We start from the raw sequence: 27372 nt of genomic DNA, 5'->3' as shown, positions 1-27372 counted from the left end.
GCGAAAGGGGCGGGCTTCCTTCTGGTTCTGTCATTTCCGGCGGCGGTGACAGAGGCGGTGGCAGGATGGTGAGTGGCCTCTGGGCCGGGCCGAGCGCATCTGCCTGCATCGGGCTGGGCCGGTACTCATGGGGGACTCGGATGGGGGTGCACGGTCTCGGGGTGCCGCTGAGGCCGGGCCGGGGAGGTGGAGTGTGGGGCGCGCCCTGGAGCGGGCACCGCGGCCGCTCCGAGCCGAGCCCCCGGTAACCGGTGCCGGTGCAGGTGCTGCTCCACGTGCTGTTCGAGCATGCCGCCGGGTACGCGCTGTTCGCCGTGCGGGAGGTGGAGGAGATCAGCCTGCTGCTGCCGCAGGTACGGGTCCGACACCGCGACCAGGGAAGGAGGGAGCAGATCTGCCTGGTGCCCAGTAGCTGATCGGTGCTGGGATGGAGGCGATCCGGTCCCGGGGCGGAGGAGGGGATCTCAGCAATGCTGGAAGGGACCACCCAGTGCGGGAGGGTGGAAAGTGAGTCCAGTGTCCAGGGAAATCACTGCCGGGAGAGGGGAGGGGTTCTGTGCTGCCCGGGATCTGGTGTGGTCGCGGGATGGGGCTGCTCCGGTACCGGGAAGGCCGGGACGGAAGTACGAAGGGATTCTGGCCGGTATCGAGGGACTGTACCAGTTTTGGGTGGGGGTTTCGTTCCCTGGTGTTAACTATTCTGGCCGGGGCAGGGGGCGGCGCAGCGTTTTCCGGCTGCAGCCCCGTTCCCGCGGACTGGGTGTCCTGGTGGCCATCCGGGGCCTGACCGGAAGCCCCCGGTCCTGTCCGCCCCCACAGGTGGAGGAGAGCGTCCTGACCATCGGCAAGTTCCATAACGTGGTGAAGCTGGTGGCCTTCTCTCCCTTCAGGTCGGCCCAGAGCGCCCTAGAGAACATCAACGCTATCTCCGAGGGTGAGCAGGGAGCACTGGGGCGCTCCCCCAGCGCCGTGCGGGAGGGGCCAGGGGCACCGGGATCCCCTCCACTGACCCCTCTCATGTCACAGGGATTCTCCATGAGGACTTGCGGCTGCTATTGGAGACCTCGATGCCAGCTAAGAAGAAGAAGGCACTGCTGGGGGTGGCTGACCCCAAGATCGGAGCTGCCATCCTGGAGGAGCTGGGCTACCAGTGCCAGACTGGAGGGGTTGTGGCTGAGATCATGCGGGGTGAGTCTGGGTCCTGGAGGGGCCTACAGCAGCTGGGGTGGGGACACCTTCTGCTGTGGCCTGGGGCTGTGCTGGAGCCTTGGTGACAGTGACCTGTGGCCCTGCACAGGGATCCGCCTGCACTTCCACGTGTTGGTGAAGGGTCTGACCGCCCAGTCGGCCTCCAAGGCCCAGCTGGGCCTTGGCCACAGCTACTCGCGGGCCAAGGTGAAGTTCAATGTCAACCGCGTGGACAACATGATCATCCAGTCCATCAGCCTGCTGGACCAGCTGGACAAGGACATCAACACCTTCTCCATGCGTGTGCGGTGAGTGGGGGTCCTGGGTGGGGGTGGCACAGCCTCACCTCCCCATGCTTACCGCAGGCAGTCGCTGCTCCGGCTGCCTGTACAGACAGGGGAGGGACAGCAGCACCCCGGGCACCCCGGCCCAGCTAAGGCGATGGTGCCTTGGCCACGGTGTGCCTGGTGGGGACACAGTGGGCTTGGTGTGGGACTGTGACTCTGACCCTGTGCCTGTCCCACAGGGAGTGGTATGGGTACCACTTCCCCGAGCTGATCAAGATCACCCCTGAGAACTACACCTACTGCCGGCTGGCCAAGTTCATTGGCAACCGCAAGGAGCTGAGCGAGGAGAGCCTGGAGGGGCTGGAGGAGATCGTCATGGACAGTGCCAAGGCGCAGGCCATCCTGGAGGCCTCCCGCTCCTCCATGGGTGAGAAGGGGAAGTCATGCTTGGCCGAGCTGAAAAGCTTCTCTGGTGGCATCGCTAGCTGGGTGGATAATGGGAGAACAGCAGATGGTGTCTTGGCTTCAGCAAGGCTTTGGATGCCCTCTGCTACAGCATCTTCCTTGGGAAGTTTAGGAAGTGTGTGAGTGGAGAGTGAGGTAGGGATGAGACCTCACTTGAAAGACAGAGCTCAGAAGATCATGATCAGTGGTGCAGAACCTGTTTGGAGGTCATTTAGCTCGTGGTGTTCCCCAGGATCATGACCGAGTCCAGGCTTGTTCCAACATCTTTATCAGCAGTCTGGACAAGGGCATGGAACGGATCTTCAGCCAATGTGGTGATGATGTGGAACTGGACATTGTGAGCCTGGGCACCTGCTCTGCATGGGTGACCTTGCTTTAGCAGTGGGGTTAGATTAGATGATCTGTAGAGGTTCCTTCCAACCCTACCATGCTAGGATTTGGGGGTTTGTGGTGGCAGTGGTTCCAGGGGAGCATTGTGCTTCACGGGAGGGTGAGTGGGGCCAGGAGGGGTCCTTGGGGGTGAGTGCTGATGGATCCACTACAGCCAGGATGGGCTGAGAGCTCCTCTCCACCTTGGGAGGTGCCACTCAACCCCTGCCACTTGTCACACCCAGGGATGGACATCTCCCCACTTGACCTCATCAACATCGAGAGCTTCTCCAGCCGTGTCATCTCCCTCTCCGAGTACCGCAAGGGCCTGCAGGAGTATCTCCGCTCCAAGATGAGCCAGGTGGCTCCCAGCCTCTCAGCACTCATTGGCGAGGTGGTGAGTGCCAGTGGGGCCTGGGGGGTGCCAGTGGGCATGTCTAGGCTATGGAGATGATGTCAGAGTGAATCTGTCAATCCACTGAGCTGTGCTGCTGACATCTCACTGCTGATCCTGGCCTTGGGGGGCTGCGTGGGGCTGGAGCTGAGCTCCCAGGGTGGGAGCAGCCCTAACCTCCCCTCATCATCTTCTTCCCCCTCAGGTGGGTGCCCGCCTCATCTCCCATGCCGGCAGCCTGACGAACCTGGCCAAGTACCCAGCCTCCACGGTGCAGATCCTGGGGGCTGAGAAGGCCCTTTTCAGGTACCACTGCCTGCAGGGTGGTCACGGTGATGGCAGGTCCTTGGGCTGCTGGCTGTGATGTGCTGGGTGGCCCCAGCTGCATGTGATCAGCCAGCCCCAGCTGCTGAGTGACCACCATGGCTTTGCATCTCATCTGGTGGGGCCCTGAGGGTGCCCTGGGCACCCCTGGAGGTTAGCAGGGTGGTGGGGGAAACACATCCAGTGAGTCAGGTCATGCTGGGTACTGGCCCCTCACTGCAAGAAGGACATTGAGGGACTGGAACAGGTCCAGAGAAGGGCAAGGAAGTTGCTGAAGGATCTGGACCACAAATCTTGTGAAGAGCAGCTGAGGAAATTGGGGTTTTCAGCCTGGAGAAAAGGACACTGAGGGGGAGACCTGACTACAGCTCCCTGAAAGGAGGCTGGAGTCAGGTGGGGGATGGTCCCTTACAAGGATGAAGTGATCAGAGGAAACAGTCTCAAGTTGCTCGCACGGTTGGTTTAGGTTGTACACAGGGAACAATTTCTGCTCTAAAAGGGCTGTTAAGGCCTGGCCCAGGCTGCCCAGGGCAGTGCTGGAGTCTCCATTCCTGGAGAGTCTTGATGCTGTGTAGCTGTGCTGAGGGACCTGGTTCAGGGTTGAGCTGGCAGTGCTGGGTTATAGCTTGGACCCAGTGGTCCTCAAGATCTCTTCTAACCAAAGCTCCAAGATCTGCTGTACTGGTGGGGGAGGGTGGCAGGTGGCAGCCCCAGTCTGGGGGTGCCCTGTGCTGTCCCTCACAGCCCCACGGGCTGGTTGCAGGGCTCTGAAGACTCGAGGGAACACCCCCAAGTATGGGCTGATTTTCCACTCCACCTTCATCGGGCGAGCAGCTGCCAAGAACAAGGGCCGCATCTCGCGCTACCTGGCCAACAAGTGCACCATCGCCTCCCGCATCGACTGCTTCTCAGGTGCTGGGGGGACTGGGCAGAGGGGAGGGACACAGGGAAGGGACAGGCAAGGTCCCCAGGTGGCCTCTGCAGTGATGGGAACATTTTTCGTCAACAGCATCTCACTGTGTGAATGGTGACTCCTGTGGGCTGAGCAGAGCCGGGGCAGCTGGGGCGGGGGTGCGTGGCACGGGGCAGTGGGTGCTGAGCCCCCTCTGTTCCCTCCCTTCCCTGCAGAGGTCCCCACCAGCGTCTTTGGGGACAAGCTGCGGGAGCAGGTGGAGGAGCGCTTGGCCTTCTACGAGACCGGGGAACCGCCCCGTAAGAACCTGGAGGTGATGAAGGAGGCGGTGGTGGAGGTGAGCCCCAGCGGGCACCAGGGCAGGGGGCTGGGTTCTGCTGTCGGAGGTGATGTCAACCTGCAGCCTGACCCACCATGGAGGGCAAAGACTGATTTAATGAGGCTGATCCGACCAGGGCCGTGGGCTGGGGGGAGGAGGGGAGGGAACCCTTCCTGAACTGCTGCCTCTGCTCCCTCAGGCGCGTGAGGTGGTGGCTGAGGTCAAGAGGAAGATGGAGAAGAGGGAGAAGAAGAAGAAAAAGCGAGAGAAGAGGCGGCTGGAGGCTCTGGCTGCGGCTGCAGAGGAGGTGGAGAACTCAGTGATGGAGATAGAGGTGAGGGCAGGGGACTGTGGGCTGAGTACTGTTTGTTCCTCACTAGGCCATCCCAAAGTGGGATTTGTGGGATGGTGCCCTAGTGGGGGTGAGGACAGGGTGCTGAACAGCCCTGCATTGGGCATGGCTGCTCCTGACCCTGTGGATCCCCTCAGGAGAATGACAGAGAGCCCAAGAAAAAAAAGAAGAAGAAGCAGCAGGAGCTGGAGGCCAGCTCAGAGCAGGAGCTGGACGCTGCTTCAGAGCCAGAGCAGAACGGGCTGGAGGAGGAGCCTTTGTCTAAGAAGAAAAGGAAACTAACACTGGAGGCTGCTGAGGAGGATGATGAGAAGAAGAAGAAAAAGAAGAAGAAGAAGGAGAAGGCCAGGGACTGGGACGAGGACTAGAGGAGCAAGCATTGCTGGGGCTGGACTGTGCTCCAGCAGTGTGGACTCAGGACTGGCAGAAGGTCAGCATGGCATGCCCTGGCCAGTGCTGGTGGCTTGGTGTCCCAAGGAGGCCACATTAAACCCCCCTGGGCACCTTGTGGTGTGGGTGAGTCCCTTGGGGCAGGCCAGCGGCAGAGCTTCAGCTGTGCTGGGGCCTCATGTGGTGTCCCCACCTCAGGCCCCTGCTGTCCCCTTGGCATGAGGCCCATCCCTCATGGCACTGTGGGGCAGGAACTGGCTGGCTGTGACTCTCAATAAAGGGTCAAGGTGGTTTGGAGCCATCCCTGTCCTGTTCTGCTGTGGGGGCTCAGCTCTCCTTGCGTGGGCAAGAGGTGCCCATGCTGCTCCTGGCACAAGGGCCAGAGCCGGTGCCCGCTGCACGTGTGGATCAGTGGTGGCAGATCCCTGGTGCTGCAGAGGCCACGTTTATTGGAGGGAAGCAATAAGTTACCGGGTGGGAGGTGGGTGGGCAGGCAGGGCCCTACACATCCAGGGCGGCTATCACGGCTTGGGTGAAATCCACGGAGGTGGCGTAGCCCCCCATGTCCGCTGTGCGCACCTGCAAGGAGAGCCCAGTGTTAGGGGGGCCCACAGCGCTCTGGGGACCCCCCCGGCTGCTGGGGCTGCAGGATTGGCCTCCCTGAGGCCTTTCCTGGGTGTCCCCGAGGTGTCTCTGCCTTAGGGAGAAGCGATGGGGACAGGCTGCTGGAGGAGCAGCCTGCCCTGTGTCTGCTGAGGGGGATGAGGGCCACATCAAGAGTTGGGGCACCCCAAAAGGTGTCCAGGTGTTGCACAGTAGAATCACAGAATCGTTCTGTTTGGAGGAGACCTAAGATCATCCAGTCCAATCCTTACAGCACTGCTAAACCATGGCCCTCAGCACCACAGCTCCATGGCTTTGAACCAGCTGCAGGGACAGAGACTCCACCACTGCCCTGCACAGCCTGGGCCAGGCCTTGACAACTCTGGGGAAAGAAATCGTTCCTCATGTCCAACCTACCCCTCCCTGGTGCAACTTTGAGGCCCTTTCGAGAGCACTGGCTCCAGCACAGCCCTCCCACTATGTCCCCACAGTAGCAGTCATAGAATCACAGCCTGATGTATGCTGGAAGGAACCTTCCAAGGTCATCTAGTCCACAACCCCTGCAGTCAGCAGCAACATCAGCAACTGGAACAGACTGCTCAGAGCCTCAACCTGGTCCAGCCATGAGGCATCTACTACCTCTCTGGGAAACTTGGGCCAGTGCCTCACCACTCTACAACCAGGATTTACTCCCTTCTCACCAGTTCAAATCTCCCTCTTTCAGTTTCAAACCATCACTCCTTGTCCTGTCAACAACAGGCCCTGATAAATAACCTCTCTCCAGCTTTCCTGTCAGCCTCTTCAAGCACTGAAAGGCTTGGTGGTGGTTTCCTGCAGCCTTCTCCAGGCTGAATGACCCCAAAAGCAGCTGATCAGGAGCTGCCCCAGGCCAGCATGGCAGCAGCAGAGGACCAGTGTCATGGGAGAGCCCTTCCCTGGGCTCGTCCCCCACCCCAGTGTGGGGCAGAGGCAGATGGGGAACAGCACAGTGGGGGCAGGGGTGGAGGGGAGCGTTGGACCCTTTATTTTTAGCAGGAATATACAGCACAGCATTGGGGTCATGTCCCAGCCACTCACACATAGCACCAGGGCACAGCTGCTCTGGTCCCACCAAGCACCTTCACAGCCCAGCCCCATACTGCTGCTGGTCCCTAGGCCCACTGGGAGCCCCTCAGAGGGGGCTCAACCCATAGGGAGTGCTTCTGTGGAGGAGGGTGGCAGTTTGGGACAGTCCTGGGGCTAGAATTCCTGTGCCCAGGGTGGCTCAGCCTGGAGGCCCCTGCTCCCCCAGCCTGCAGAAACCAGCCACAACCTCCGAGTGGGGAGCAGAGAGGGCAGTCTCCACATCCTGCACTGGTCCCCAGCACGTAGGTGACAAAGCCTCCCAGCTGCTTCACCCCCTGCATGGGGGAGCAGAGCAGGGAACCCTGGCACACTCCTGGCTGCAGGGTGGCAGCCCTGTGGTCCCTTTATTGCTAAAGCCTCTGTTGGGAGAAGGTTCCTACAGCTACCATGGTCCCACTGACCCAAAAAGCTGCCTGGGGGTGCTGCCCCATCACCCTCACTGCCCTCCTCACATGGAGGGCACAGCAGGGACGTTGCCTGCATCAACTGGAAGGACCCTCAGGGACCCTCACTCCAACTGGTCCCTGCAGCAGTCCCTGCTGGTGTGGCTGGGGGTGATGACTGGGCACTGGGACTGGGTCACCCTCCTCCTCCTCCTCTCCTAGGACACCAGGGGGGCTCAGCCAGGGTGAGGGAGAGGGGAGGATGCGCTGCTGGGCTGTGAGCCACGGGCAGGTGCTGGAGGAGGGCGCAGCACCGACCCCGGCTTCGGGGTGTGGGGGGCTCCTAGGCACCATAGTGGGGGTGCAGGCTGTCAATCACAGACTTGACGAAGTCAGAGGTGGTGCAGTAACCGCCCAAGTCCCGTGTCCGAACCTAAAAATCCAACACAGGGAAGGGGAGAAACAAGGGAGAAATGTGATGGTGAACGCAGGGTGGTGCCTGGGGGAAGGGAAAGGAGAGGAGAGCAGAGTCACTCGACACACCCTGCCCGAGCCCCTGGCAGGGACACAGGAGGAGGAGGAGGCTAACTGACATTCCCCACAGCTTGCCTAGCATCAGGCACCACTACAGACAGCAGGCAGCACAACTGGGCCCCCAGACAAGCACTGACGGCTGGCCACAGCCCACCACAGCCAAACACACGGGTCTGGGAGCTGGAAGTGGGGCAGGCCACAGACTCATGCCTGGAGCCACTGGCACACCTACACACAGCACTGGCACAGCCACCGCCCAGCACTGGCACAGCCACCGCCCAGCACTGGCACAGCCACCGCCCAGCACTCACTTTGCCACCTTTGATCACCTTCTTCACCGCATCTGAGATCAGGTTGGCATGGAATTCCAGGCTGGAGACAGCAAAGGAGCCGGGGTCAGTCCCTCCCTCAGCCCAGCGCTGCCCACCCCCCTGTGCCAGGCACCTACTTGAGGTGCCGCAGCATGTTGGAGGCCGAGAGCAGCATGGCAGTGGGGTTGGCGATGTTCCTGCCCACAGCCTGGGCAAAGGGGTGCCGGGCGCCCTGTGGGAGGAGAAGCCACAGTGAGGGACCACCCCCCACCCCCCAGCCTCAGTGAGTGGGGTTGGCAGGGCCCCGCAGCCCCGGGCAGCTCCAGCTCCTCACCATCTCGAACACGGCGTACTCGGCGCTGTAGCTCTCACCGGGCACCACGCCGGCGCCGCCCACCAGCCCTGCTGCCAGGTTATCCACGATGTTCCCATAGAGGTTTGGCATCACCAGGACGTCAAACTGGTAGGGGTTCTGCACCAGCTGTGCGGGGAGAAAGAACAGGACCCTGAGACGCTATGTGGACTGCAGGGCAGGGTGAGAAATCTGGTGGAGCAGCAGAACCCAGCCTGGCGGAGAACATCCCCAAAGCGTGCTCAAGGAACAGCTTGGGAGGGACAGGCTTGTGGCACCCAGCAGGGCTTTGCCAGCCCAGTTGTACCAGGGGAGGTTTAGGTTGAACACGAGGAACAATTTCGTCATGGAAAGAGTTGTCAAGGGCTGGCCCAGGCTGCCCAGGGCAGAGGTGGAGTCCCCATCCCTGGAGGGGTTTCAAAGACATGGAGATATGGTGCTGAGGGCCATGGTTTAGTGGAGACCTGGCAGACCTGATGATATTTTAAAGGCCTCCTCCAACCAAAACAATTCTGATTGTATGATTCTAACCATCCCTGACACCTTCAGGCCCTGCAGCAGAGCAGCTCCTGCCTCGCACAAAGGAGCAAGCCTCAGGCCAGAGTGACCAGCTGGATGGGCAGGCTGGCCACAGCAGCAGCTTTTCAGGTTTCAGATCTTCAGGGCATGGCTTCAGGGCAGGGACCTGGGATCTCACCTGCATGCAGCAGTTGTCAATGATCATGGTATCAAATTTGATCTTGGGGTACAGCTCTGCCACTTCCTCACAGCAGCGCAGGAAGAGTCCGTCACCTAATTTCCTGTGGGAGAAGCAGCACATCAGAGGCTCTGCACAGTGCTGCGTCCCAGCAGCAGGGCAGGCAGGGCAGGTGACCCCAAAGCACCCCACAGCACAGCTGCAGCCACGGGTGGCGACTGTGGGCAGGGGGAGCAGCAAGGGATCAGCTTTTGGTGCCAGCAGCTTTCACCCTTCTCAGCTGACAGCCTCAGGGTGCAGCTGTCGGGCCCCACACTGAGGACACGACCGCAGGGAGAAGGAAAGCCACAATTGCCAGGGAAATGCCAGCCTCTCTGGAGCCAAGAGCAGTGACAGGAGTGCTCCAAGCCTGCCCCTGGGGCACTCACATGATGTTGGCTTTGTGCACGGCTGTGACCTTGGAGCGCCCTTTCTTGGTGGCGTAGTCGAAGGCGAACTTGGCGATGCGCTGGGACTTGGCCCGGGTGACGATCTTCAGGCACTCAATGACACCCTTGACACTCTGGGCACAAAGGGCAGGGTGAGGGCCCCCTGCCCAGCACCCACTGTGCCACCTCCAGGTGGAGATCAGGCATCTTTGCCTGACAACCGATCACGCCCCACCAAGAGAAGAAGGCTGAGAGAGTTGGGGTTGTTCAGCCTGGAGAAGAGAAGGCTCCACAGAGACCTTCAGGTGGCCTTTCAGTGCTTTAAGGGGCTTGCAAGAAAGCTGGGGACAGACTTTTTACAAGGCTCTTTATGATGGTTTGAAACCGTAAGAGGGAGATTCAGACTAGGTAAGAGAGAAAACTGTTTACGGTGAGGGTGGTGAGGCCCTGGCCCAGGTTGCCCAGAGGGATGATGGATAACCCACCCCGGAAACATTCCCAGTCAGGTTGGATGGGGCAGAGCAACCTGCTCTAGCTGCAGATGTCCCTGCTCACTGCAGGGGGTGGACTAAACGACCTTTATAGGTCCTTTCCGACCCAACCCAGTCTGTGATTTTACTAGTCCATGATTCAAGAAGTCCCTTAACTCCCATGTCCCTCCTTTCGGGCATCTCCCCTCCGGCAGCAGACCAGGACCCTCGCTGTGGACATTCCCACTGCTGAACACTCCCAATTCTACCACAGGGGACATCACAGCTGCTCCAGCCAGCTCCTCAGTGGTGCTGAGCAGCTCTGGCAGCAGGGAAAGCCACCCGTCCTGGGGGCAGGCTGCCCACCAGCAGAGCCCCCCGGGGCTGGGAGGTGGCTCCTGTACCTCGTGCTCCAGGGCGCTGTACTCCCCCTCGGTCTGCTCGCGGATGATGACGAGGTCCAGGTTGTTGTGGCGTGTCTGGTAGCCTGACAGGCTCTTCACATGCACCACGTTGGCAAACAGGTCCAGCTTGCGCCTGGCAGAGCAGCGTCAGCACTTCAGCAGCAGCTATTTCTGGGGCAGTGACCTTTCCCTGCAAGCTCTGGGGTGACAGCTGCTGATGGTGTGAACAGCTCCCCACCTCCTGGCACCTTCCCATAGTCACCCACCCACCATCCGTCCCTCCCTCCCTCCCTCCAACTATCCACCCATCCATCCATCCCCTCACAGACTGGGTTGGTGATCAGGACATGAGGAACAATTTCTCCCCCAAAAGGGTTGTCAAGGCCTGGCCCAAGCTGCCCAGGGCAGCCCATTCCTGAAGGGCTTTCATGGAGGTGGTGTGCTGGTGGGGTCCTCAGCACAGCACAGACAGGGACCTGTGGGAGTAGGGCCAGAGAAGGCCACAGCAATGATGAGAGGACTGGAAGCCCTCTGCTGTGAGGCCAGGCTGAGAGAGTTCGGGTTGTGCAGCCTGGAGAAGAAAAGACTCCAGGGAGAGCTTCTGGTGGCCTTTCAGTACTTGAAGTGGGTGATGAGAAAGCTGGGGACAGACTTTTAGCAGGGCCTGTGGTGACAGGACAAGGGGTGGTGGTTTGGAACTGAAAGAGGGAGATTCAGACTGGAGAGAAGTGACAGATTTTTTGTGTTGAGGTGGTGAGACCCTGGCCCAGGTTGCCCAGAGGTGGAAACTTCCATGTCAAGCTGTCTGGGGCTCTGAGTAACCTGATCTGGCTGCAGATGTCCCTGCTGACGGCAGGGGGTGTGGACTAAACGACCTTGAACGGTCCCTTCCAACACAAACCACTCTGATTCCTCTTCATTTCCCCCCGGCCCTATCTCAGACCTTTCAGCAGAACACCACAACCAAACACAACATTCCCAGTGCCTGCTGTGCTGCTGCCCAGCCCTGGCAGCTGAGGAGGACTTGGAGCTCACCTGAGCCTCATGTCATAGGAAGCCAGCTCTCCCTTGTACTCCATGGGGGTGTGGATCTTCCCTGTGGGACAACATGGAGAGTTGTGAGGACACAGATCATGGAGCAAGTACATGGAGAGAGCAACAGCTGCTAAGGCCATAACCTGAGCTTAGCAACGGGGTGGGAAGGGCTGGGCCACAGGATGCCTCAGCAGCACCTCAGCCAAGTGTGGAGGCTGAGCATTCCACAGGACCCTGCTAAGGTTCTTGGCTTCTCTGGGCCATTCTGAGACATGTTGTCTGAAAGGAAGCAGCTGGATATAACCTCCCCTTTGCTCCCTTCAGGAAGCACTTCAGGAGTTAGCTGTGTTCCTTCTCCAGGACCCAACCACTGACACTCTGGTCCCCCACAACCACCTGATGGTGTCTGAGCTGAGGCAATGCTTCCTGCAGGAGGAGCAGAGAGCCCCTGTGTGTCAGAGCACCAGCAGCAGTCCTCACCTATCAAGGCCACTTTGCTTTCCTTCATGGAGCCAACCACCTCATCCAGTTTTGTTTCTGAGGCCATGTTCTGCACCTCGCTCAGGTGGTGCTCGTCAAAGATCACAGGCACGCTGGCAGCCTGCAAGAGATGGAGACACCACCCCTCCCAGCACAGGACCTCATGCTGCAGCCTTCTGAAGGGGCTGGGTCTGTCCTGTCCCGGCTCACAGAGCCTCCAGTAACACAGAATGGTTTAGGTTGGAAGAGATCTTTAAGCTCATTGAGTCCAACCATCAACCCAGCACTGCCAGGGCACCACTGGACCACAGCCCTCAGCACCACATCTACAGAGCCTGGAAACCCCTCCAGGGGTGGGGATTCCACCACTGCCCTGGGCAGCCTGGGCCAGCCCTTGACCACACTTTTGGGGTAGAAATTGTTCCTCATATCCAACCTAAACCTCCCCTGGTGCAACTTGAGGCCATTTCCTCTTGTCCTATCACTTGTTCCTTGGGAGAAGAGACCAACTCCCACCTGGCTCCAACCTCCTTTCAGGGAGTTGTAGACAGCCAGAAGGTTTTCCCTCAGCCTCCTTTTCTCCAGGCTGAACAAGCCCAGTTCCTTCCTCACAAGATCTGTGCTCTAGACCCTTCACCAGCTTTGCTGTCCTTCTCTGGACACACTGCAGCACCTCGAAGTACTTCTTGGAGTGAGTGGCCCAAAACTGCACCCAGGATTCCAGGGGCAGCTTCAGCAGTGCTGAGTACAGGGGGGCAATCCCTGCCCTGCTCCTGCTGGCCACACCATTGCTGATCCAGGCCAGGATGCTGGTGGCCTTCCTGGCCCCCGGGGCACACCCTGGCTCATATCTAGATGATTGTCAACCAACCACCCCCGCAAGTCCCAACCAGATAGTTTGGTCCTGGAGTGTCTGTGGGTCAGCAGCACTTTGAGCCAGCTCTGCAGCTGCTTCCCCACCCCCTCCATGCCCAGCAGGGGCAGAGGGCATTACCTTGAAGACCTCCTTGACGGCGTGCATCAGCTCGGGGCCCACGCCGTCCCCGGGCACCATGGTGACCTGGAAGGTGCTCTCTGACCTGGCATTGTCTGACTGCAGAGAGAGAGCAGGGCAGAGTCAGACCTGCTGCTGCACCCCACACAGGGACCCTCACAGGACCCCCAGAGCCTGCAGGCTGCAAGCCAGACACAGGGCACTTCAAAACACGATGAACATCCTCCCTCCCAGCCCTGCTCTCGGTAAGGGCAGGTCCCTGCAGCTCTGAGCTGTGCCCTGCAGGGCTCCTGCTCCTGTGCAGCAGACACCTGATACCCTGGGACCCACTGCCAGACAAGGAGCCCTTCCTCAAACAGCATTTCCAGGCTTGAGCTCTCCCCCTGCACAACATAAACCCCTCTCATGGGGAGCTAAGAGCACAATCTTGTGTTTTCAACCCTCCTCCTTCCTCCTTCACGTCCTCAGGATTTCCTGAGCCCTGCTCTCATCACCCTGTTGCACTCACACTGCCTCACAGCTGTCTGCTGCTTCATTTTTGGGTCTTGAACACAAAAATCAGTCTCAAAGATAATTCTTAGGATGTTCCACACAGGATCCACCTCCAACCCAGCACTGCCTGCTCCCCCACCACAGCTGCCTCCTATTTTAACAGTTCTTTTGCTAATCCCCACAGCTTCAGTCTGTTAATTCCCTGCACATGGCTGAGCGCCAGGTGTGGGGAGTCACAGAACCACACAACCAGAGACAAAAACCTCCCTCAACTATTTAATCAGACAACAAATAGAGTGACCCAGCAGCAAAGCCAATATGAGTTGAGAAATTATTTGAGTCTCACGAAGAGCAGGCAAACAGTGACCGTGGAATGGCAAAAGGGAAGAGGGGGTATGAAAAGAAAGGTTAAAGTCTTCACTTTTGGGTTTTGTTATCTCAGAACCAAGTTCCAGGGCAGAAAAACCTCACCTACTGTTCAGCAACTAAACTTCAAGCAGCAGCAAAGCATCTGTGGGGGGAAACACAGCACAGGCCAAAGCTCAAGGTCAAAAGAACATCTCAGTGCTGAGCTCTTCCCTTCAGTGGCTTCAATAACACAAAACACTTTCAGCTTCCAGAGGAGACCCCTCAATATTCTGAGCACAACAAACTGTGTGGATTCACTACCCAGAGCTTGGGGTGTGTCTTCCACCCTCAGCTCCACAGCTAACACCTTCACCTCTCCACCACAGCCCAACCTCCCTGACCACAGGGTCTGAAGGACTTGCCTACGTGCTCAGCCACCACTCACTCCTACCTCATCCCATCTTCAACAATTATTCTCTCATTTCCTGCTCACTGCTGCAGGCAGCTACAGGAGGGTTGGGATTGAATAGACAGGACTGGATCAAAAAGATTTGCAGCCCATGCTGCACTTGGGTTCACGGATTCAGCTGTACCAGCACAAAACCACTCATCCTCACAGCCCTGCCAGCAGTCCCTCCTGGCAAGTGAGGCTGAGCTGGAGCCAGAGAGCTAAAGAGCCTCCAGGGAAGAAGGGAGTGTGCCTGGAGAGTGTGCTGCTCCCACAGTGGAGCCAGCCCAGGTACATTTCCATTGCCCAGGGTCCACCCCTAGCTCTGTCCTGCTCCCCACCCAGCCAGGGAACAACCACACTCGGGGGGCCCAGGATCCCCACTCTCACCTTGGCCCGTGGGATCTGCTGGAGAGCGGCAGAGGAACGCAGACCCCTCCACACCCCAAGGCTCTGGGCACGCAGGAGACCCTGGGGTGGGGGTGGGAAGGTGAGACAGCCCAATCTGGATGAACACTCCCCCTGCCCCCCCACATTCCTCCTAGCCCAAACTAATCTCAGCTCCCAGCCTGAACACCCCCAGCCCAAATCTTACCCCCTTCCTCAGGCTGAGACCCCCAGCCTAGAGGGACCAACTCCGTGATCCCCAAGCCAGACTTTCCAAGCCAGTCTGCCTCCCACCTCTATCCAGACTGGTACCCCCAGCCCATACTGACACCTCAACCCCAAGCCAGACCCCTCCTCATTCAGTCGAACCCCAACAGCTCGGACTGACCCCCCTCGAGCCACACAGACCACTCACCCCCGGACCTTAACTCCCTTTCAGATCGACTGCCCCCCTCCAGCCCAGATCCTCATCTAGTCTGTTTCCCACCCACTAGCGCAGGCTGATCCCTCCGGTCCAGTCGGACCGCCCCAGCCCGGACTGACCTACCGACCCAATGTACCCCCAGCCTAGATGGGCCGCCCAGGCCCGAGCCCGTGTCCAGCCCCAGCCCTCACGATTGCCCCGCTCCAGACCGCAATCCCCTCACGGCCTGACCCCACAGCCCGGCCCACTCCACCCAGCCTGCTCCCCGCGGCCCAGCCAGCGCGACCCTCCAAACCGCACAGACCTTCCTCCATCCCCGACTAATGCTCTACTCTAGACCGACCCCCAACCGCACACAAACCCCCTCCCGAACCCAGCCCGACCGCTGACCGCCCTCACCCCGGCAGCCGTCCGCCCTACGCTGAGCGCCGCCATTCCTGCCGCCCCACAATGCACCGCGCCCACGGGGCCGGGCGGGGCCGGGCGCGCCCTGCAGCGCCCCCTGGCGGTCGGCGGCAGAGAGAACATCCCCACCCCCGACACCCCCGCCAGGGAGTGGCCGCAGGGTCCCACGGACCCGCCGACCCTGAGACCCTCCCCGCTAAACTCTCCCCTGCATGGCGCCTTGGGTACACAACCAGTGTTCCAACTCCAGCCCTCCCCCCTGGAGCCTGCTCCAGCGCCCTAGCACAGCCCAGGCCCCACTGCCCCCCGTACCTGCTCTCCAGCCACCCCCTCTAACCCTGGCCCCCAGGACCCCCCCCAGGCCCTGTCTGGGGGTGCCAATGGAGGTTACGCATTTCCCACCTGGAGTCAGGACAGCGAGGTCTTTTCTTTATTGAACAAGAAGGGAGAAGGTTGGGGTCACCCCTGCCCCACAGTGGGGAGGGGGCCACACAGTCAGTAGGGGAGGGTCCCAATGCTCTATTTCATAGCCACCGAGGAAGACCTTGGCCTTGGGCAGTGTAACAGCAGCCCTGGTGCAGGACATGAACACCCCTCTGCCACCCTTGTCTCTGGGCACAGATCCCCCCTCAGCAAGGGGGAGGTGTAGGGGGTGCAGAGTCTCAGTAGCACAACGAGGAGCTGGAGATGCCCCTGGAGTGAACAGCAGGCAGGGGACCAAGGTATGGCCCCCCCAGAAACAGGGCTCACTTCTTGAGGAGCTGGACACGGGCCCGATTCAGCTTCTCAGCCACAGCAGCATCAGTGCTGGGGCTGCACTTGGACAGGACAAAGTTCATCTCTGTCTCATTCTTGTGCTCGATGGCTGCATCAGCTGCCTGGTCCAGGTCCCTGCAGCAGAGCCAGGCAGCTGGGGATGGTGTGGGGACAGGACAGGACACAGGAGCCCCACAGCCACCGTTCCCCCAGCTCCAGCAAGGGCAGGGTTCCCCCCACAGCCCTTGCTGGCTGCAGAGAACAAGGATGAAGGCTACCCCCACCCACTTTCTCCTGGGAGGTCTCATCCACTCCTAGCTCGCCCTGGGACCCCACCGAGTGCCCTGGAGCAGCCACTCCCGGGAGTCTGATCCGCCCCTGGTTCCCTTACGTCCTCAGGAAGCAGCTGCTTCTGTGTGCTCCCACCCTGCCCCTGCCAGCTGCCCCCAGCCCCCTGACATACCCCACCAGGACGAAGGCCTTGACGCGCTGCTCGGGGGTGACACGGGGAGCGTACTTCTTGGCCTCGTAGCGGTTGTGGTGCTTCACTGAGATCTCCACAAAGGGCTGGAGAGCACAGAAGCAGGCAGGGGTGGGGGGGGAGTGGCTGCTGGGACCCCCAGTCTCAGCCTTTACCCCATGCTAGCCTGTTCAGGCTGCTCCACGCAGTGCCCTCCTGCTGCCCCATGGCATGGCTCAGCCCCACAACTACCCCAGGCACCCTCTCCATCAGGGAAAGCCCTTACCAGGTACCCAATGGGCGACTTCTTGCTCTTGGAGAACTTCTCCATCTCTTCCCAGTCACCACGGGTGGCCAAAGCATTGATCTTCAGCCACCAGTACCTTGGGACAAAGGGCAAGTTGGCTCCTCCAGCTGCCAGGACCCTGCAGGCCTCCAAACCCAGCTCCCCTGGGGACCGACCTCTTGTCAGGGATCTTGAATTCCCGGTAGAGCTGCTCAGCTCGCTTGTGGTGGCCGTCCAGGATGAGGTTGGAGACAGTGTCATGCAGGGAGAGGTCAAGGTAGGGCTTGTCAAAGTCCTCCTGGAGGTGGCGCTGGAGCCGCAGGAGCTTGATCTGATCCTCTGTGGCCTGGGGAGCAGAGCACCAGCCTAGAGTCCCTGTCCCAGCTCTGCCATGGGGTCCCTGGCCCAGGAAAACGATGGCAGCAGCTACGCAGCAGAGCAAGGCAGGGGGACCTGAGGTGTCACATTAAGCAGACGTGGCCCAGCCAAAGCCCTGTGCCCACCAGCGATGCCCCCAGCACCTTCCTAGCCCCAGCTACACTCACCTTGGCAGCAAACTCATTCTTGGCTTTGTAGTACTCATCCAGGGCGTTCTGCAGAGCTCCAACTCGCCCTTCAATGCGCTGGGGACAGAGCACAGCCATGTCACCCCTGCCAGCATGAATGCCACATAGTGGGGATGGGGCAGCACCCACAGAACCCCTAGAGTGGGGCAAGAGGTGTGTCTGGTGCCAAGACACCGCCAAGGTGAAGCTCCAGCTCTGAGATGCTTTGCTTGATACCCAGAGATTGGCAGGGAGTTGCTCAGGCCTGGTGGGATCCTGACCTCCCAGGATACACAGAACGGGCTGGGTGTCTGCTAGCCCAGAGCCCTAAGGTGACAATTGTGTGCTCAGTTTTGGGCTCCTCGCTCCAAGGAGGACATTGAGGTATTGCAGCACGTACAAAGAAGGACAAGGAAGCTGCTGAAGGGCCTGGAGCACAAATCTTGTGAGGAGCAACCGAGGGAGATGGGGTTGTTCAGCCTGGAGAAAAGGAAGCTGAGGGGAGACCTCAGGTTGGATATGAGGAACAATTTCTTCCCCAAAAGGGCTGTCAAGGTCTGGCCCAGGATGCTCAGGGCAGTGATGGAGTCCCCATCCCTGGAGGGGTTTCAAAGCTGTGTAAATGTGGTGCTGAGGGCCATGGCTTAGTGGTGACCTGGCAGTGCTGGGCTAAGGGTTGATGATCTTAATTAAAGGTCTTTGAGTCGTTTAGGTTGGGTATGAGCCTATGGGCCCTGAGATATGAAGTGGGGAGCCCAGCCCCCACATCCTAAGACCACCCTGAGCATGGTGAGAGTGGGAAACCCCTCTGGGTGTGAACACCTGGCTCTGTCATGGGGCTGCATGGGGCAGAGGCAGACACAGGGTGTGAAATTCCCCAACCGTGGTCCCTCCTCCACTGCATTGTCTCTCCTGGGCGAGGAGCAGCCAGCCCAGAGCCACCACCCCTCCCTCCCTGCTCCTCCTGCCGCTGCCAGGCACAGACCTTCTCTGAGTAGCTGGAGTGGACGTGGAAGTTGCCGAGCTCCTGGTGGTTGTCATCCTGGTTATAGAGGTCCTTCAGTGTCTCCCGCTCCTGGTGCTTGCAGAACTGGGGAGCGAAGGGAGGAGGGGGTCAGGGCACGTGGGGCTGAGCAGCTGCAGCCTCAGGCCATGGCAGCAGCACCTACCTGGCGGTACAGGCTGAGGGCCACCGGCTGGTTCTGCAGGGTCATGAAGAAGGTGCCACGGGTCAGCTCGTTCTTCAGGTGGAGCACCACGGTGTAGACTGGACCAGTGATGTTCAGCAAGAGCAGGGACAAGTCAGGGAGGGACAGAATTGTTTGGCTGGAAAGAGACCTTTAAGATCATCAAGTCCAACCATCAACCCAGCAGTGCCAGGGCACCACCAAACCATGGCCCTCAGCACCACATCTACACAACTCTGAAACCCCTCCAGGAATGGAGACTCCACTGCTGCCCCAGGCAGCCTGGGCCAGGCCCTGACAACCCTTTCCATGAAGAAATTGTTCCTCATGTCCAACCTGAACCTCCCCTGGTGCAACTGGGCTGGCAAAGCCCTGCTGGGTGCCACAAGCCTGTCCCTCCCAAGCCATTCCAGTAGCTCATGGAAAGGGTTGTCAGAGCCTTAAGGCCATTTCCTCTCGCCCTGTCACTTGTTCATTGTGAGAAGAAACCAACCTCAACCTCACTCCAACCTCCCTTCAGGGAGCTGCAGAGAGTGAGAAGGTTTTACTACAAGCAAAGCTGCTTCCAGCAGCCCAACCAGCCAGTCCTGGGAGGCAGCACTGCAAGGGAAGCAAGGAGACCTCCACCCCCTGCTGAGGGGCAAGCACCACCCCACAGGTCCCCAGCAGCTCCCACCACTCTCATTCCACAAGACAAAGCTATGAACAAACCCCCTCAGACCCCTCCTGTGCTCTGCTGCCCAGCCCTGGCCCTTACCCAGGTCTGTGTCCCCACTCTCGATGGCTTTGCTGAGGGCCAGCTTGCTCCGCTTCATCTTCAGCAGCAGTGGGACCTGCTCCCCCGAGCGTGGCTCATATTCCAGCAGCTGCAGGTGGCAGAGGAGGTGTCAGTGCAGTGTGACTCACTTCAGCCATCCCACCAGACAAGCTCCAGCCCCAGCCCCAGCCAGGAGACCTTGATGGCCAGCTCCGTCCGGCCGCAGTCGTAAGCGCGGGCAGCGATCTCTGAGTAGGAGATGCCCGGCGTGTCACCCAGCTTCTGGTTGATGGCTTGAGCCACCTCCTCATCAGACTTGTCCTTCTGCTGCACCTGCAAGGGCACAAGAGAAGAGGTCTCCACAGGGCCCTGGATGGGCAGAGCCCTCCAGGCTGTCTCCTCACCTTGTAGCAGGCCCAGTGTGCTAGGATGCGGCTGACACCCTGGATCTCCGAGAGCCGCAGGTACTCGCAGATGCGGATGGCCAGAGGGTAGAGTCGCCGCAGCACCAGCCTGAGGGGGTGCAGGGGGGGCTCAGTGGCACAGCCCTGAGGAGCTGGGCAGCTTGGCTGGCCTGGCAGGGGGCTCAGAGCCTCTCAGCCCCCTGCCAAAGCGATGGGGATATGGGAATGGGGACTGCAGTGTGGCTGGGTGCTGGCTCAGGCCAGGCTGTGCAGGACCCTGGCTGTGCTTGCGCAGACACTGACCTGTCCAGCAGCACCTCAATGGTGAGCCTCTTGTATCTGTAGGGACAGTCAAGGGACACCTTGGACCACAAAAACCCATGGAGTGCAAGCAATGCATGCTGGGCACCAGCACTCCTCCAGCAACATCCCTGCCTGGCACCCCTAGGTCAGCCCCATAAGGGTCACCTTGGCTCTGCCAGCACCACAGGGCATGAGCATGGAATCATTTCGGGTGGAAAAGACCTTGAAGATTGAGTCCAGCCATCAACCCAGCACTGCCAGGGCACCACTAAACCATGGCCCTCAGCACCACATCTACACAGCTTTTAAAAACTCTCCAGGGATGGGGACTCCACCACTGCCCCAGGCAGCCTCGGCCAGGCCTTTACAACCCTCAAGGGGAAGAAATTGTTCCTTGTGTCCAACCTAAACCTCCCCTGGTGCAACAAGGCCAATCCCTCTTGTCCTACAGCTTGTTCAATGGGAAAAGACACCAACCTCCACCTGGATCCATCCTCCTTTCAGGGAGCTACAGAGAGCCAGAAGGTCTCCCCTCAGCCTCCTTTTCTCCAGGCTCAACAACCCCAGTTCCCTCAGCTGCTCCTCACAAGCTTTGTGTTCAAGACCCTTCAGCTTCATTGCCCTTCTCTGGACACACTCCAGTGTGTGATGAGTGTAGAGGTCTTGCCATAGAACCTTGGCCCAGCTGATGCCCAAACCCTGTGGTGTCAGCAGCTCTCTCCACCCTGTGTGACTCCACCTAGGAGGTGGCCGTTCCAGCAGGGCCAGAAAGCCAAAGAGCACTGATCCTGTCTGGGCCAGACCCTGCACCCCCCACGCCACGGAGGATACTGGGTGAAGGTGAGAGGGATGCCAATCTGGTAGTCCCGGATGGCGTTGAGCACCCGCAGGTCCTGGCACATGCGCACGAAGCCCTCCGGGGGGAACTTGTCGATGAAACACTTCCCAAAGGAAGCTGCCTGCAGGAAGAGGTGAGTGGTGCTGGGGCTGTGCCAGCCACAGCGAGACCCTGACCTGGGCAGGAGGAGATGCCCGCCAGCCTCAGGCTCCGTGTGCCAGGCTCACCCTCAGCAGGGATTTCTGTGTGTCTGGCTCGTGCTCGTAGCCGGCCGCCTCGATGCACTGACTCACGGCCTCGGGGAGCAGCTTCTGGTCCTTGATCTCCCGCAGGTACTCGTCTGCCTTCTGGCTCTCCTTCTGCAGGACAACAGGGTCCCTAGGGTGAGCCCTGGCAGCACCCACCAGCACCTCTGGGACTGGAAGCCAAGGGAGCTTTTGCCCCGGCAGCTCAGCCCCAGCAGGAACCTCTGGGATCACAGCGTCAGAGAGTCACAGACTGGGTTAGCTGGAAGGGACCTTTCAAGGTCATCCAGTTCAGCCTCCCTGCAGTGAGATCAGCTACAGCAGGCTGCTCAGAGCCCCATCCAACCTGATCTGGAAAGGTTCCAGGAATGGGACACCTACCACCTCTCTGGGCAACCTGGGCCAGGGTCTCCCCACCATCAGCACAGAAATGCCTTCCCTCTCTCCAGCCTAAATCTCCCTCTTTTAATTTCAAACCATCTCCCCTTGTCCTGTCACAACAGCTTGTCCCCAGCTTTAGTATAAGAAAGAATTTCCCTGCCCTCTTCACCAATGGATAATGCTGGCACCAGAGCCATGCCAGCTGCCATGGGGACAGCAAGACCTACCTCATACTCCTTCTGTGCCTCCAGCAGAAGTGCTCCTGGGGCCATCGAGGCGATCTTGAAGATCTCCTGGCTGGCCTCTGCAGAGATGGAGGGGAAAAAAACACAGATGAAAAGCTGCCCCAGCTAAGGAGCATCCACCAGAACCTGCTCCCCACCATCCCTGCGGGCAGCTCAGGACCAGAGGAGAGCCTGGGGTGAGGAGCTGGGCAGTGCGATTGCTGATGTACAGCTCAGGGATGTTCTTCCAGCCCTGATGACCCCACTCAACACCAAATCAAGGGCCCAAGAGACAAAGCAGGGACAGCACTGGCTCAGGACTCACAGCTGGCAAAGCAGGGGACCAGCACTGGCACGATGCTGGGGAAAAAAAGGCAAAGCCCAATGCCAGGTGAGGAACTGCGTTTGGAGCCCAGCAGTGGACAGCTGGTGGGGCTCAGAGCTTGCCTTCAGAGCTCTCACTACCTCCTGAGCCTCCAGAAAGAGCTGGACAGGCTGGACAACCCATGCCCCGAAGCAGAACACTGTCATGGGCCACATCCTGGGCAGTGAGCAGTGCCCATCCTGGCAGAGATGGGTGCCACCCAGCCTCACCACCCTGCACCCCTCACCTGGGATCTCATGCAGGAACTCGTGGGAGCTGCGAGACAGGATCCGGACCCCATCCAGCTCGGGCACCAGGTAGGAATCCTCGTCCAGGACAAACCTGAGCTCCCTGCTAAGGGCTGGGGGACGAGAGTGGCTCTGGGTTCAGCCCAGCCCTGGCAGTGCCACAGAGTGACCCTGGAGCCCCTGCCCCACGAGGCTGTGCCTCATAACCATGCTGAGGCAGCAGGGTGTGGGATCAGCACTTTGGGCACAAGAAGCAGGGGAGTGGGATTGGGCCTCAGCAGGGGCAGTGCTCCCAGCACGCTGGGATTTGGGAATGATGTGACCAGCCTGGAGGGCCACGGACACCTGAGGGTCACTCCAGGGTCACCAGTGTCTGTGACAGAGATGGCAGTGGCCCAAGGAGGGCACGCAGTGGTCTGCAGTGGCCTTCAGAACTGACAGTGGTTCCTCTTTCCCAAAGGATACTGGATGCACTCCTTGGAGTTCCCTGCCACCATCAGCTGCCGGTCCCAGGCCACCACCACCGCGCGCTGCCGGCTCCGGGGCCGCATGCACCTGCCAGGGGGCCCTGGCTTAACCACAGTCCCACTGCAGCTTCCCCACACCAGGAGGGGGGACCACAGAGGGTCCTGATTGTCCCAGGGAGGCAGCAGAGTGGCCACAAAGCCAAGCAGATCCCAGCAAAGCCTCAGGGTACCAGAGGAGTGGTGCTGGTGGGCACGGCTGGGGCCCGAGGGTTCTGCTGGGGACCTAAAGACCCACGACTGCCCAAGGACCCTCTCAGCCAGACCCAAAGCTTGCCCTGGGAGCCTTCCAACGAGCCCCAAGGCTCACGACCAGCTCTGAGATCTCTCAGCCAGCCCCAGGACCCATGACCAAACTTGGGACCCCCTCCAGCCAGCCTGGAGGCTCATAACCAGCCCCCACACCCTCCCAGCCAGCTCCAAGAGCCACGATCAGCCCTGAGCCCCCTCAGCCAGGCCCAGGCTCCACCATCAGCCCTGGGACTCACTCACCAAACCATCTGCTTGGGTGAAGATCTGATGCTGCTGTTGAACTCACAGAGCTTCTCCTGTGGTGGAAGAGAAATGGGTCAGGGGGGCAGTGGCCACCAGGGCAACACTGCCAACAGGAGCTGCCAAGGGCTGAGCAGCACAGCCCAGAGCAGGCAGCACCAGAAACATGGGTGCCATGCTGTGAGTGGGTCCTGTGGGAGCACCCAGCCCCATCTCAGGCTCTGGAGGCCATCAGGGCTGAGGCTGATACAGCCAAAGGACACTGTGAGAGCACTGAAACCAAGGGTGAGGAATGTCCCTCAGCTGCTGCAGGACACAGCTCTGTCTGCACAGAGGGAGAAGCTGCTTGGGCTTGACACAGGCTGCCCAGAGCAGTGGTGGAGTCCCCATCCCTGGAGAAGTTTCCAAGCCATGTAGCTGTGGTGCTGAGGGCCATGGTTTAGTGGTGACCTGGCAGTGGTGGGCTGATGGTTGATGATCTGAAAGGTCTTTACCAACCTAAAGAACTCCATGATTCAGTGATTCTCAGAGATCACAGAAGGCAGCCAGAACCTCATCCACATGAGCCCCACACACGGGGGGGGACTGCAGGATGGAATCACAACTTGTGAGCAGGTCCCTGGGTCTAAGTGACTGCACCAGCAGTGGTGATATGGCTGAGGTGGCCCAGGGCATGGTTCTAGGAGCAGCAAGTTTGGGTGTGGATGTCACAAAACTGTGAGTGGCAGGGAAACAGCAATTAGTGGTGGGTTGTATAACTGGGGGGACTTTGGACAGAGAAAAGGGGGTGTGAGGTCCAGAATTAGGCAAAGTGGGGAGCAAGGAACAAAAATCAAGTGAAGAACAAGATGGGAAGTGGAGGGAGGATGTCTTTTGAAGACAAAAGTGCCTGTGGACAGCAGTGAAGGTGACCTGGAGCCCATGGGGACCCCAGGGGACCTGCATGGACACCCCCCAGTGCTGTAAGCTGAGGAGAGGAGGTGTGGGCTAAGCCCTAATGCCCTGCCACAGGCAGGGACAGAGGACACTCACCTTCAGTGTGGCCAGCCCCATCCAGATGTAGCCAGTGTCAGTGAAGAGGGCCAGGCAACGGTAGTTGAAGGACACAGCCATCTGCACATAGGCACCAGCGGAAGGGCTCATGCCAGGGGGGGTCTGGAACAGGGAAAAGGTCTGAAAGTCACACCTGGGGACGTGGGACATGCCACACACCAGCACTGGTGCTGCACAAGGGGCTGAGGATTGGTTACTTCCCACCCTGTGGCCGCTCAACCCTCACCCCTGGCCGGGATGGGACCAGATGTCCCTGGTGTACACATCTGCCTGTGGCACAGCAGGAGGAAAGACCTACTAATGAGTGCTGGGGGCTGGAGAACACCCCATGGGACAGAAGGGAACAGAGTAAGGATCTGCCAGTGCGTGTAAGGGGTTGCCCTGCTGCCCACAGCCAGCCACTGTGGCTCACTCACCACCACAGAGCAGGAGGTATTGTCCAGGAGGTAGAGGTCCTGTCCGACTGCCAGCAGCACGATGGTGACTCTGTCCTGGGACAGCACGGCCCAGCACGAGGGGGGCTTCTGCAAACCTGCCAAGCAGCACTGTCAGGCCCTCGTGCCCAGCCAGAGCCAGGGGGCACAGGGGGCACAGGGACACACCGGGAACCTCGGGCATCCTGCGCAGCTTCAGGTCGTCGATGTTGGTGGCCAGGGAGAAGCGGAGCGCCCCCGTGAGGATGGCCACGCCGGTGCCGTACTCCGTGTGGAAGACCTTGGCCTCCAGCACATGGTTCTGCAGCACCTCCTGTGGGACAAGGAGAGGGCTGGGCCGTGCCAGCAGCCAGCCCAGCCCTGTGCTGCACTGCTGGGAGGTGTCCCAGCTCAGGCAGGCCTTGCTCCTGCGCTGACACAGGATGATTCTGGCTCCAGGGTCCACTGAGGTGATTTCCAGCTCACTCCCCAGAGGCGCCAGGCTTCTCACAGTGCCCCAGGGGGCTGGGAATTGCTAAGGGAGATGATTCTCCACCACATAAACCCAAGCCAGGACATCTCTGGATCCAGGGTCCACCAAGGTGGTTGCCAGCTCACTCCCTAGAGGCCCCAGGATTCTTCTCACAGTGCCCCAGGGGGCTGGGAATTGCTAAGGGAGATGATTCCCCACCACACAAACTCAAGGCTGGGCAGCTCTGGAGCAAACTGTGCTACCCCACTCACATTGCCCATGCTGAAGTGGCGCTTGAACTCGCAGAAGAGGTTGTAGATGAGGACTGTGCCATCCTCCTGGATGCACAGCAGGTCCTCGCTGGCTGTCCAGCCCAGCTGCACCAGCTGGCCACTCTTCCACTGTGGGCAGGAGACATAGAATCACAGACTTTCTCTGGTCTGAAAAGACCTTTCAGATCATCAAGCCCCATCCCCTGGTGCCACCAGCAAGCCCTTCCACAGTGCCCCAGCCCTGCCCACAGGCTCTTTGCTGTGAGGAGCAGGAAGCTCCAGCCTCCAGCATTCCTTGAGAGGCAGCTGGGACTGTCCCAAGCTCTCTGGCACGCCACAGACCTCTAAAGAGCATACAGGGTGCAATTCAAAGGAGGGGGCAGCCTCGCCCAGGCCAGCTCACCAGCATGCTGGCCAGCAGAAGACCTGAGGCTGAGTAGATCTCCAGCAGCGGTCGGGCGCTGGGGGACTTCTCCTTGCGGGCATTGTTCTTCAGCAGAGCTGCGCGTGGGACAGGACAGGCTGAGCCACGGCCCCTCTGCTGTCACCACAGGGGGCCAGGACGACCCCTGCCATGTGTTCCCAGGGGGACAGGGCCCATCCCTACCTATGGGTCCCCCGTATGGGGCAGCTGCCACCAGGCAGTCCCGCAGGTCCTCCTTCAGGCTCCACTCCATGGTGTACAGCTCAAACTTCCTGCAGACGACAGATGGGCAGATGGATGATGGATGCACGGATGGATGGAGGCATGGATGGAGAGGTGACAAATCAACAAGTGGGGGCTCTAGGGACAGTACCTAACCCCTAATTGACCCCGGGACCCCCACCCCACCAGCCCTAAAGCCCATGGCCTGCCCTGGGACCCCTCTTGGCCAGCCCCAAGGCCCATAGCCTGCCCCGAGACCTCTCGAGTAGTCCCAGGACCCTCTGTGAGGCCCCAGGGACGGGAAGGTGCCAGTTCGGTGCCGGGCCCAGTCCCCCCAGCCATTCCCGCCACTCCTTACCGGTAGAAGGCCTCCTCGCCCAGCGGGTTCCAGTTAGCCGTGTAGCAGTCCATAGTGACGGGAGGTGAGAGGCCGGGAGGCGGAGGGACGGGAGGCGCAGGGACGGGACTAGGCGCTGTCGGGACCGCGGCTGCCCCCAACACTTCCGCCCACCCCACGGCTACGCGACGCCGGGCTGGTCGCCGCCATTTTGATTGAGGGCACGTGGAGGCGGAAGAGACCGCGAGCTGCCGCCATCTTGAGTGAGGGCACAGCGGGTCTTTTGCAGCCGCCATCTTGCCTAAGGGCACGGCCGCTCTCTTCCAGGCCCCGGGGGTGTCTCCGGGGCGTGCCCTGCCGCCGTTCCTGGGTGACGTCCTCGCCGAGGGTCCCTGGTCCGCCTCTATCCCCAGCATGACCATATTCCTGTCCTGGGCACCTGGGATGTCCCTGTCCCCAAGGTGTCCCCTGTCCCTGAGGTGTCCCCTGGCATCATCCCTGCGTAATTCCCCCTAGCACCTCGAGGGTCCCTTGTCCCTTCTGCCCTACGGTCAGGAGCCCTCTTATCTTTTATTCCCCAAGGTGTCCGGTGTCCCCCAAGTGTCCAGTCCCCATGGTGTCACCTATGCCCTCAGCATCCTCTATCACCATCCATTCAATGACCACCTCACCCCAGCACCCTGGGTCCCCAGCACAGGATTGCTCCTACTCTGGTCACCCAGGGTGCTTGTGTCTCCCAAGCTGTTCCCTGTCCCCAGGGTGACCCCACTGGGATGCCTGGATGGTCCTGTGTCAGGGGGCTGGCAGCATGTGCAGGCACACGAGGCACATGCTGGCACACGTG

At 60.1% G+C, this 27372-nt stretch overlaps 3 protein-coding genes and 2 non-coding genes across 7 annotated transcripts; 3 read left to right on the top strand and 2 right to left on the bottom strand.

Moving 5' to 3' along the window:
- Nucleotides 1-53: 53 nt before the first annotated feature.
- Nucleotides 54-5275, top strand: NOP56 (NOP56 ribonucleoprotein). Of its 2 annotated transcripts, XM_054391511.1 has the most exons (12): nucleotides 54-68; nucleotides 264-353; nucleotides 820-934; nucleotides 1027-1188; nucleotides 1298-1496; nucleotides 1715-1902; nucleotides 2555-2706; nucleotides 2909-3009; nucleotides 3791-3939; nucleotides 4156-4277; nucleotides 4459-4593; nucleotides 4749-5275. In XM_054391511.1, exons 1-12 carry the CDS (start codon nucleotides 66-68, stop codon nucleotides 4977-4979), a joined length of 1647 nt encoding a protein of 548 aa, XP_054247486.1. In that variant the 5' UTR covers nucleotides 54-65; the 3' UTR covers nucleotides 4980-5275. The 2 variants fall into 2 exon arrangements, with proteins under 2 accessions (XP_054247486.1, XP_054247487.1); XM_054391512.1 differs by lacking the exon at nucleotides 54-68 and having other exon boundaries at nucleotides 278-353; nucleotides 891-934.
- On the top strand, nucleotides 4006-4076 carry LOC128974943 (small nucleolar RNA SNORD56). Its single transcript, XR_008489322.1, has one exon. It is a non-coding gene; the product is annotated as a small nucleolar RNA SNORD56 (small nucleolar RNA).
- On the top strand, nucleotides 4322-4389 carry LOC128974942 (small nucleolar RNA SNORD57). Its single transcript, XR_008489321.1, has one exon. It is a non-coding gene; the product is annotated as a small nucleolar RNA SNORD57 (small nucleolar RNA).
- Nucleotides 5276-7444: 2169 nt separating the features above from the next.
- Nucleotides 7445-15351, bottom strand: IDH3B (isocitrate dehydrogenase (NAD(+)) 3 non-catalytic subunit beta). The gene is made up of 12 exons (XM_054391704.1): nucleotides 15316-15351; nucleotides 14496-14576; nucleotides 12818-12916; nucleotides 11824-11944; nucleotides 11344-11404; nucleotides 10309-10441; nucleotides 9435-9568; nucleotides 9007-9109; nucleotides 8292-8438; nucleotides 8095-8189; nucleotides 7958-8018; nucleotides 7445-7545 (listed from the first exon to the last, which is right to left on the bottom strand). The coding sequence occupies exons 1-12, from the start codon at nucleotides 15349-15351 to the stop codon at nucleotides 7456-7458; spliced, it is 1161 nt and encodes a 386-aa protein (XP_054247679.1). The 3' UTR covers nucleotides 7445-7455.
- Nucleotides 15352-15835: 484 nt separating this feature from the next.
- On the bottom strand, nucleotides 15836-26602 carry VPS16 (VPS16 core subunit of CORVET and HOPS complexes). 2 transcript variants are annotated; one of them, XM_054391684.1, is made up of 24 exons: nucleotides 26550-26602; nucleotides 26153-26241; nucleotides 25949-26046; nucleotides 25546-25674; nucleotides 24991-25135; nucleotides 24805-24920; nucleotides 24368-24490; nucleotides 23336-23391; nucleotides 22785-22874; nucleotides 22319-22413; nucleotides 21711-21787; nucleotides 21085-21216; nucleotides 20851-20978; nucleotides 20020-20055; nucleotides 19717-19825; nucleotides 19511-19645; nucleotides 19313-19421; nucleotides 18538-18635; nucleotides 18354-18458; nucleotides 17369-17446; nucleotides 17000-17169; nucleotides 16824-16920; nucleotides 16541-16644; nucleotides 15836-16212 (listed from the first exon to the last, which is right to left on the bottom strand). In XM_054391684.1, exons 1-24 carry the CDS (start codon nucleotides 26600-26602, stop codon nucleotides 16068-16070), a joined length of 2517 nt encoding a protein of 838 aa, XP_054247659.1. In that variant the 3' UTR covers nucleotides 15836-16067. The 2 variants fall into 2 exon arrangements, with proteins under 2 accessions (XP_054247659.1, XP_054247660.1); XM_054391685.1 differs by lacking the exons at nucleotides 20851-20978; nucleotides 21085-21216; nucleotides 21711-21787; nucleotides 22319-22413.
- Nucleotides 26603-27372: the final 770 nt, after the last annotated feature.

The sequence above is a fragment of the Indicator indicator genome, chromosome 23 (genome assembly GCF_027791375.1).
Source record: "Indicator indicator isolate 239-I01 chromosome 23, UM_Iind_1.1, whole genome shotgun sequence".
Taxonomy (NCBI): domain Eukaryota; kingdom Metazoa; phylum Chordata; class Aves; order Piciformes; family Indicatoridae; genus Indicator; species Indicator indicator.
The sequence above is the reverse complement of the archived record's forward strand: the minus strand, read 5'-3'. Positions and strand labels throughout refer to the sequence as shown.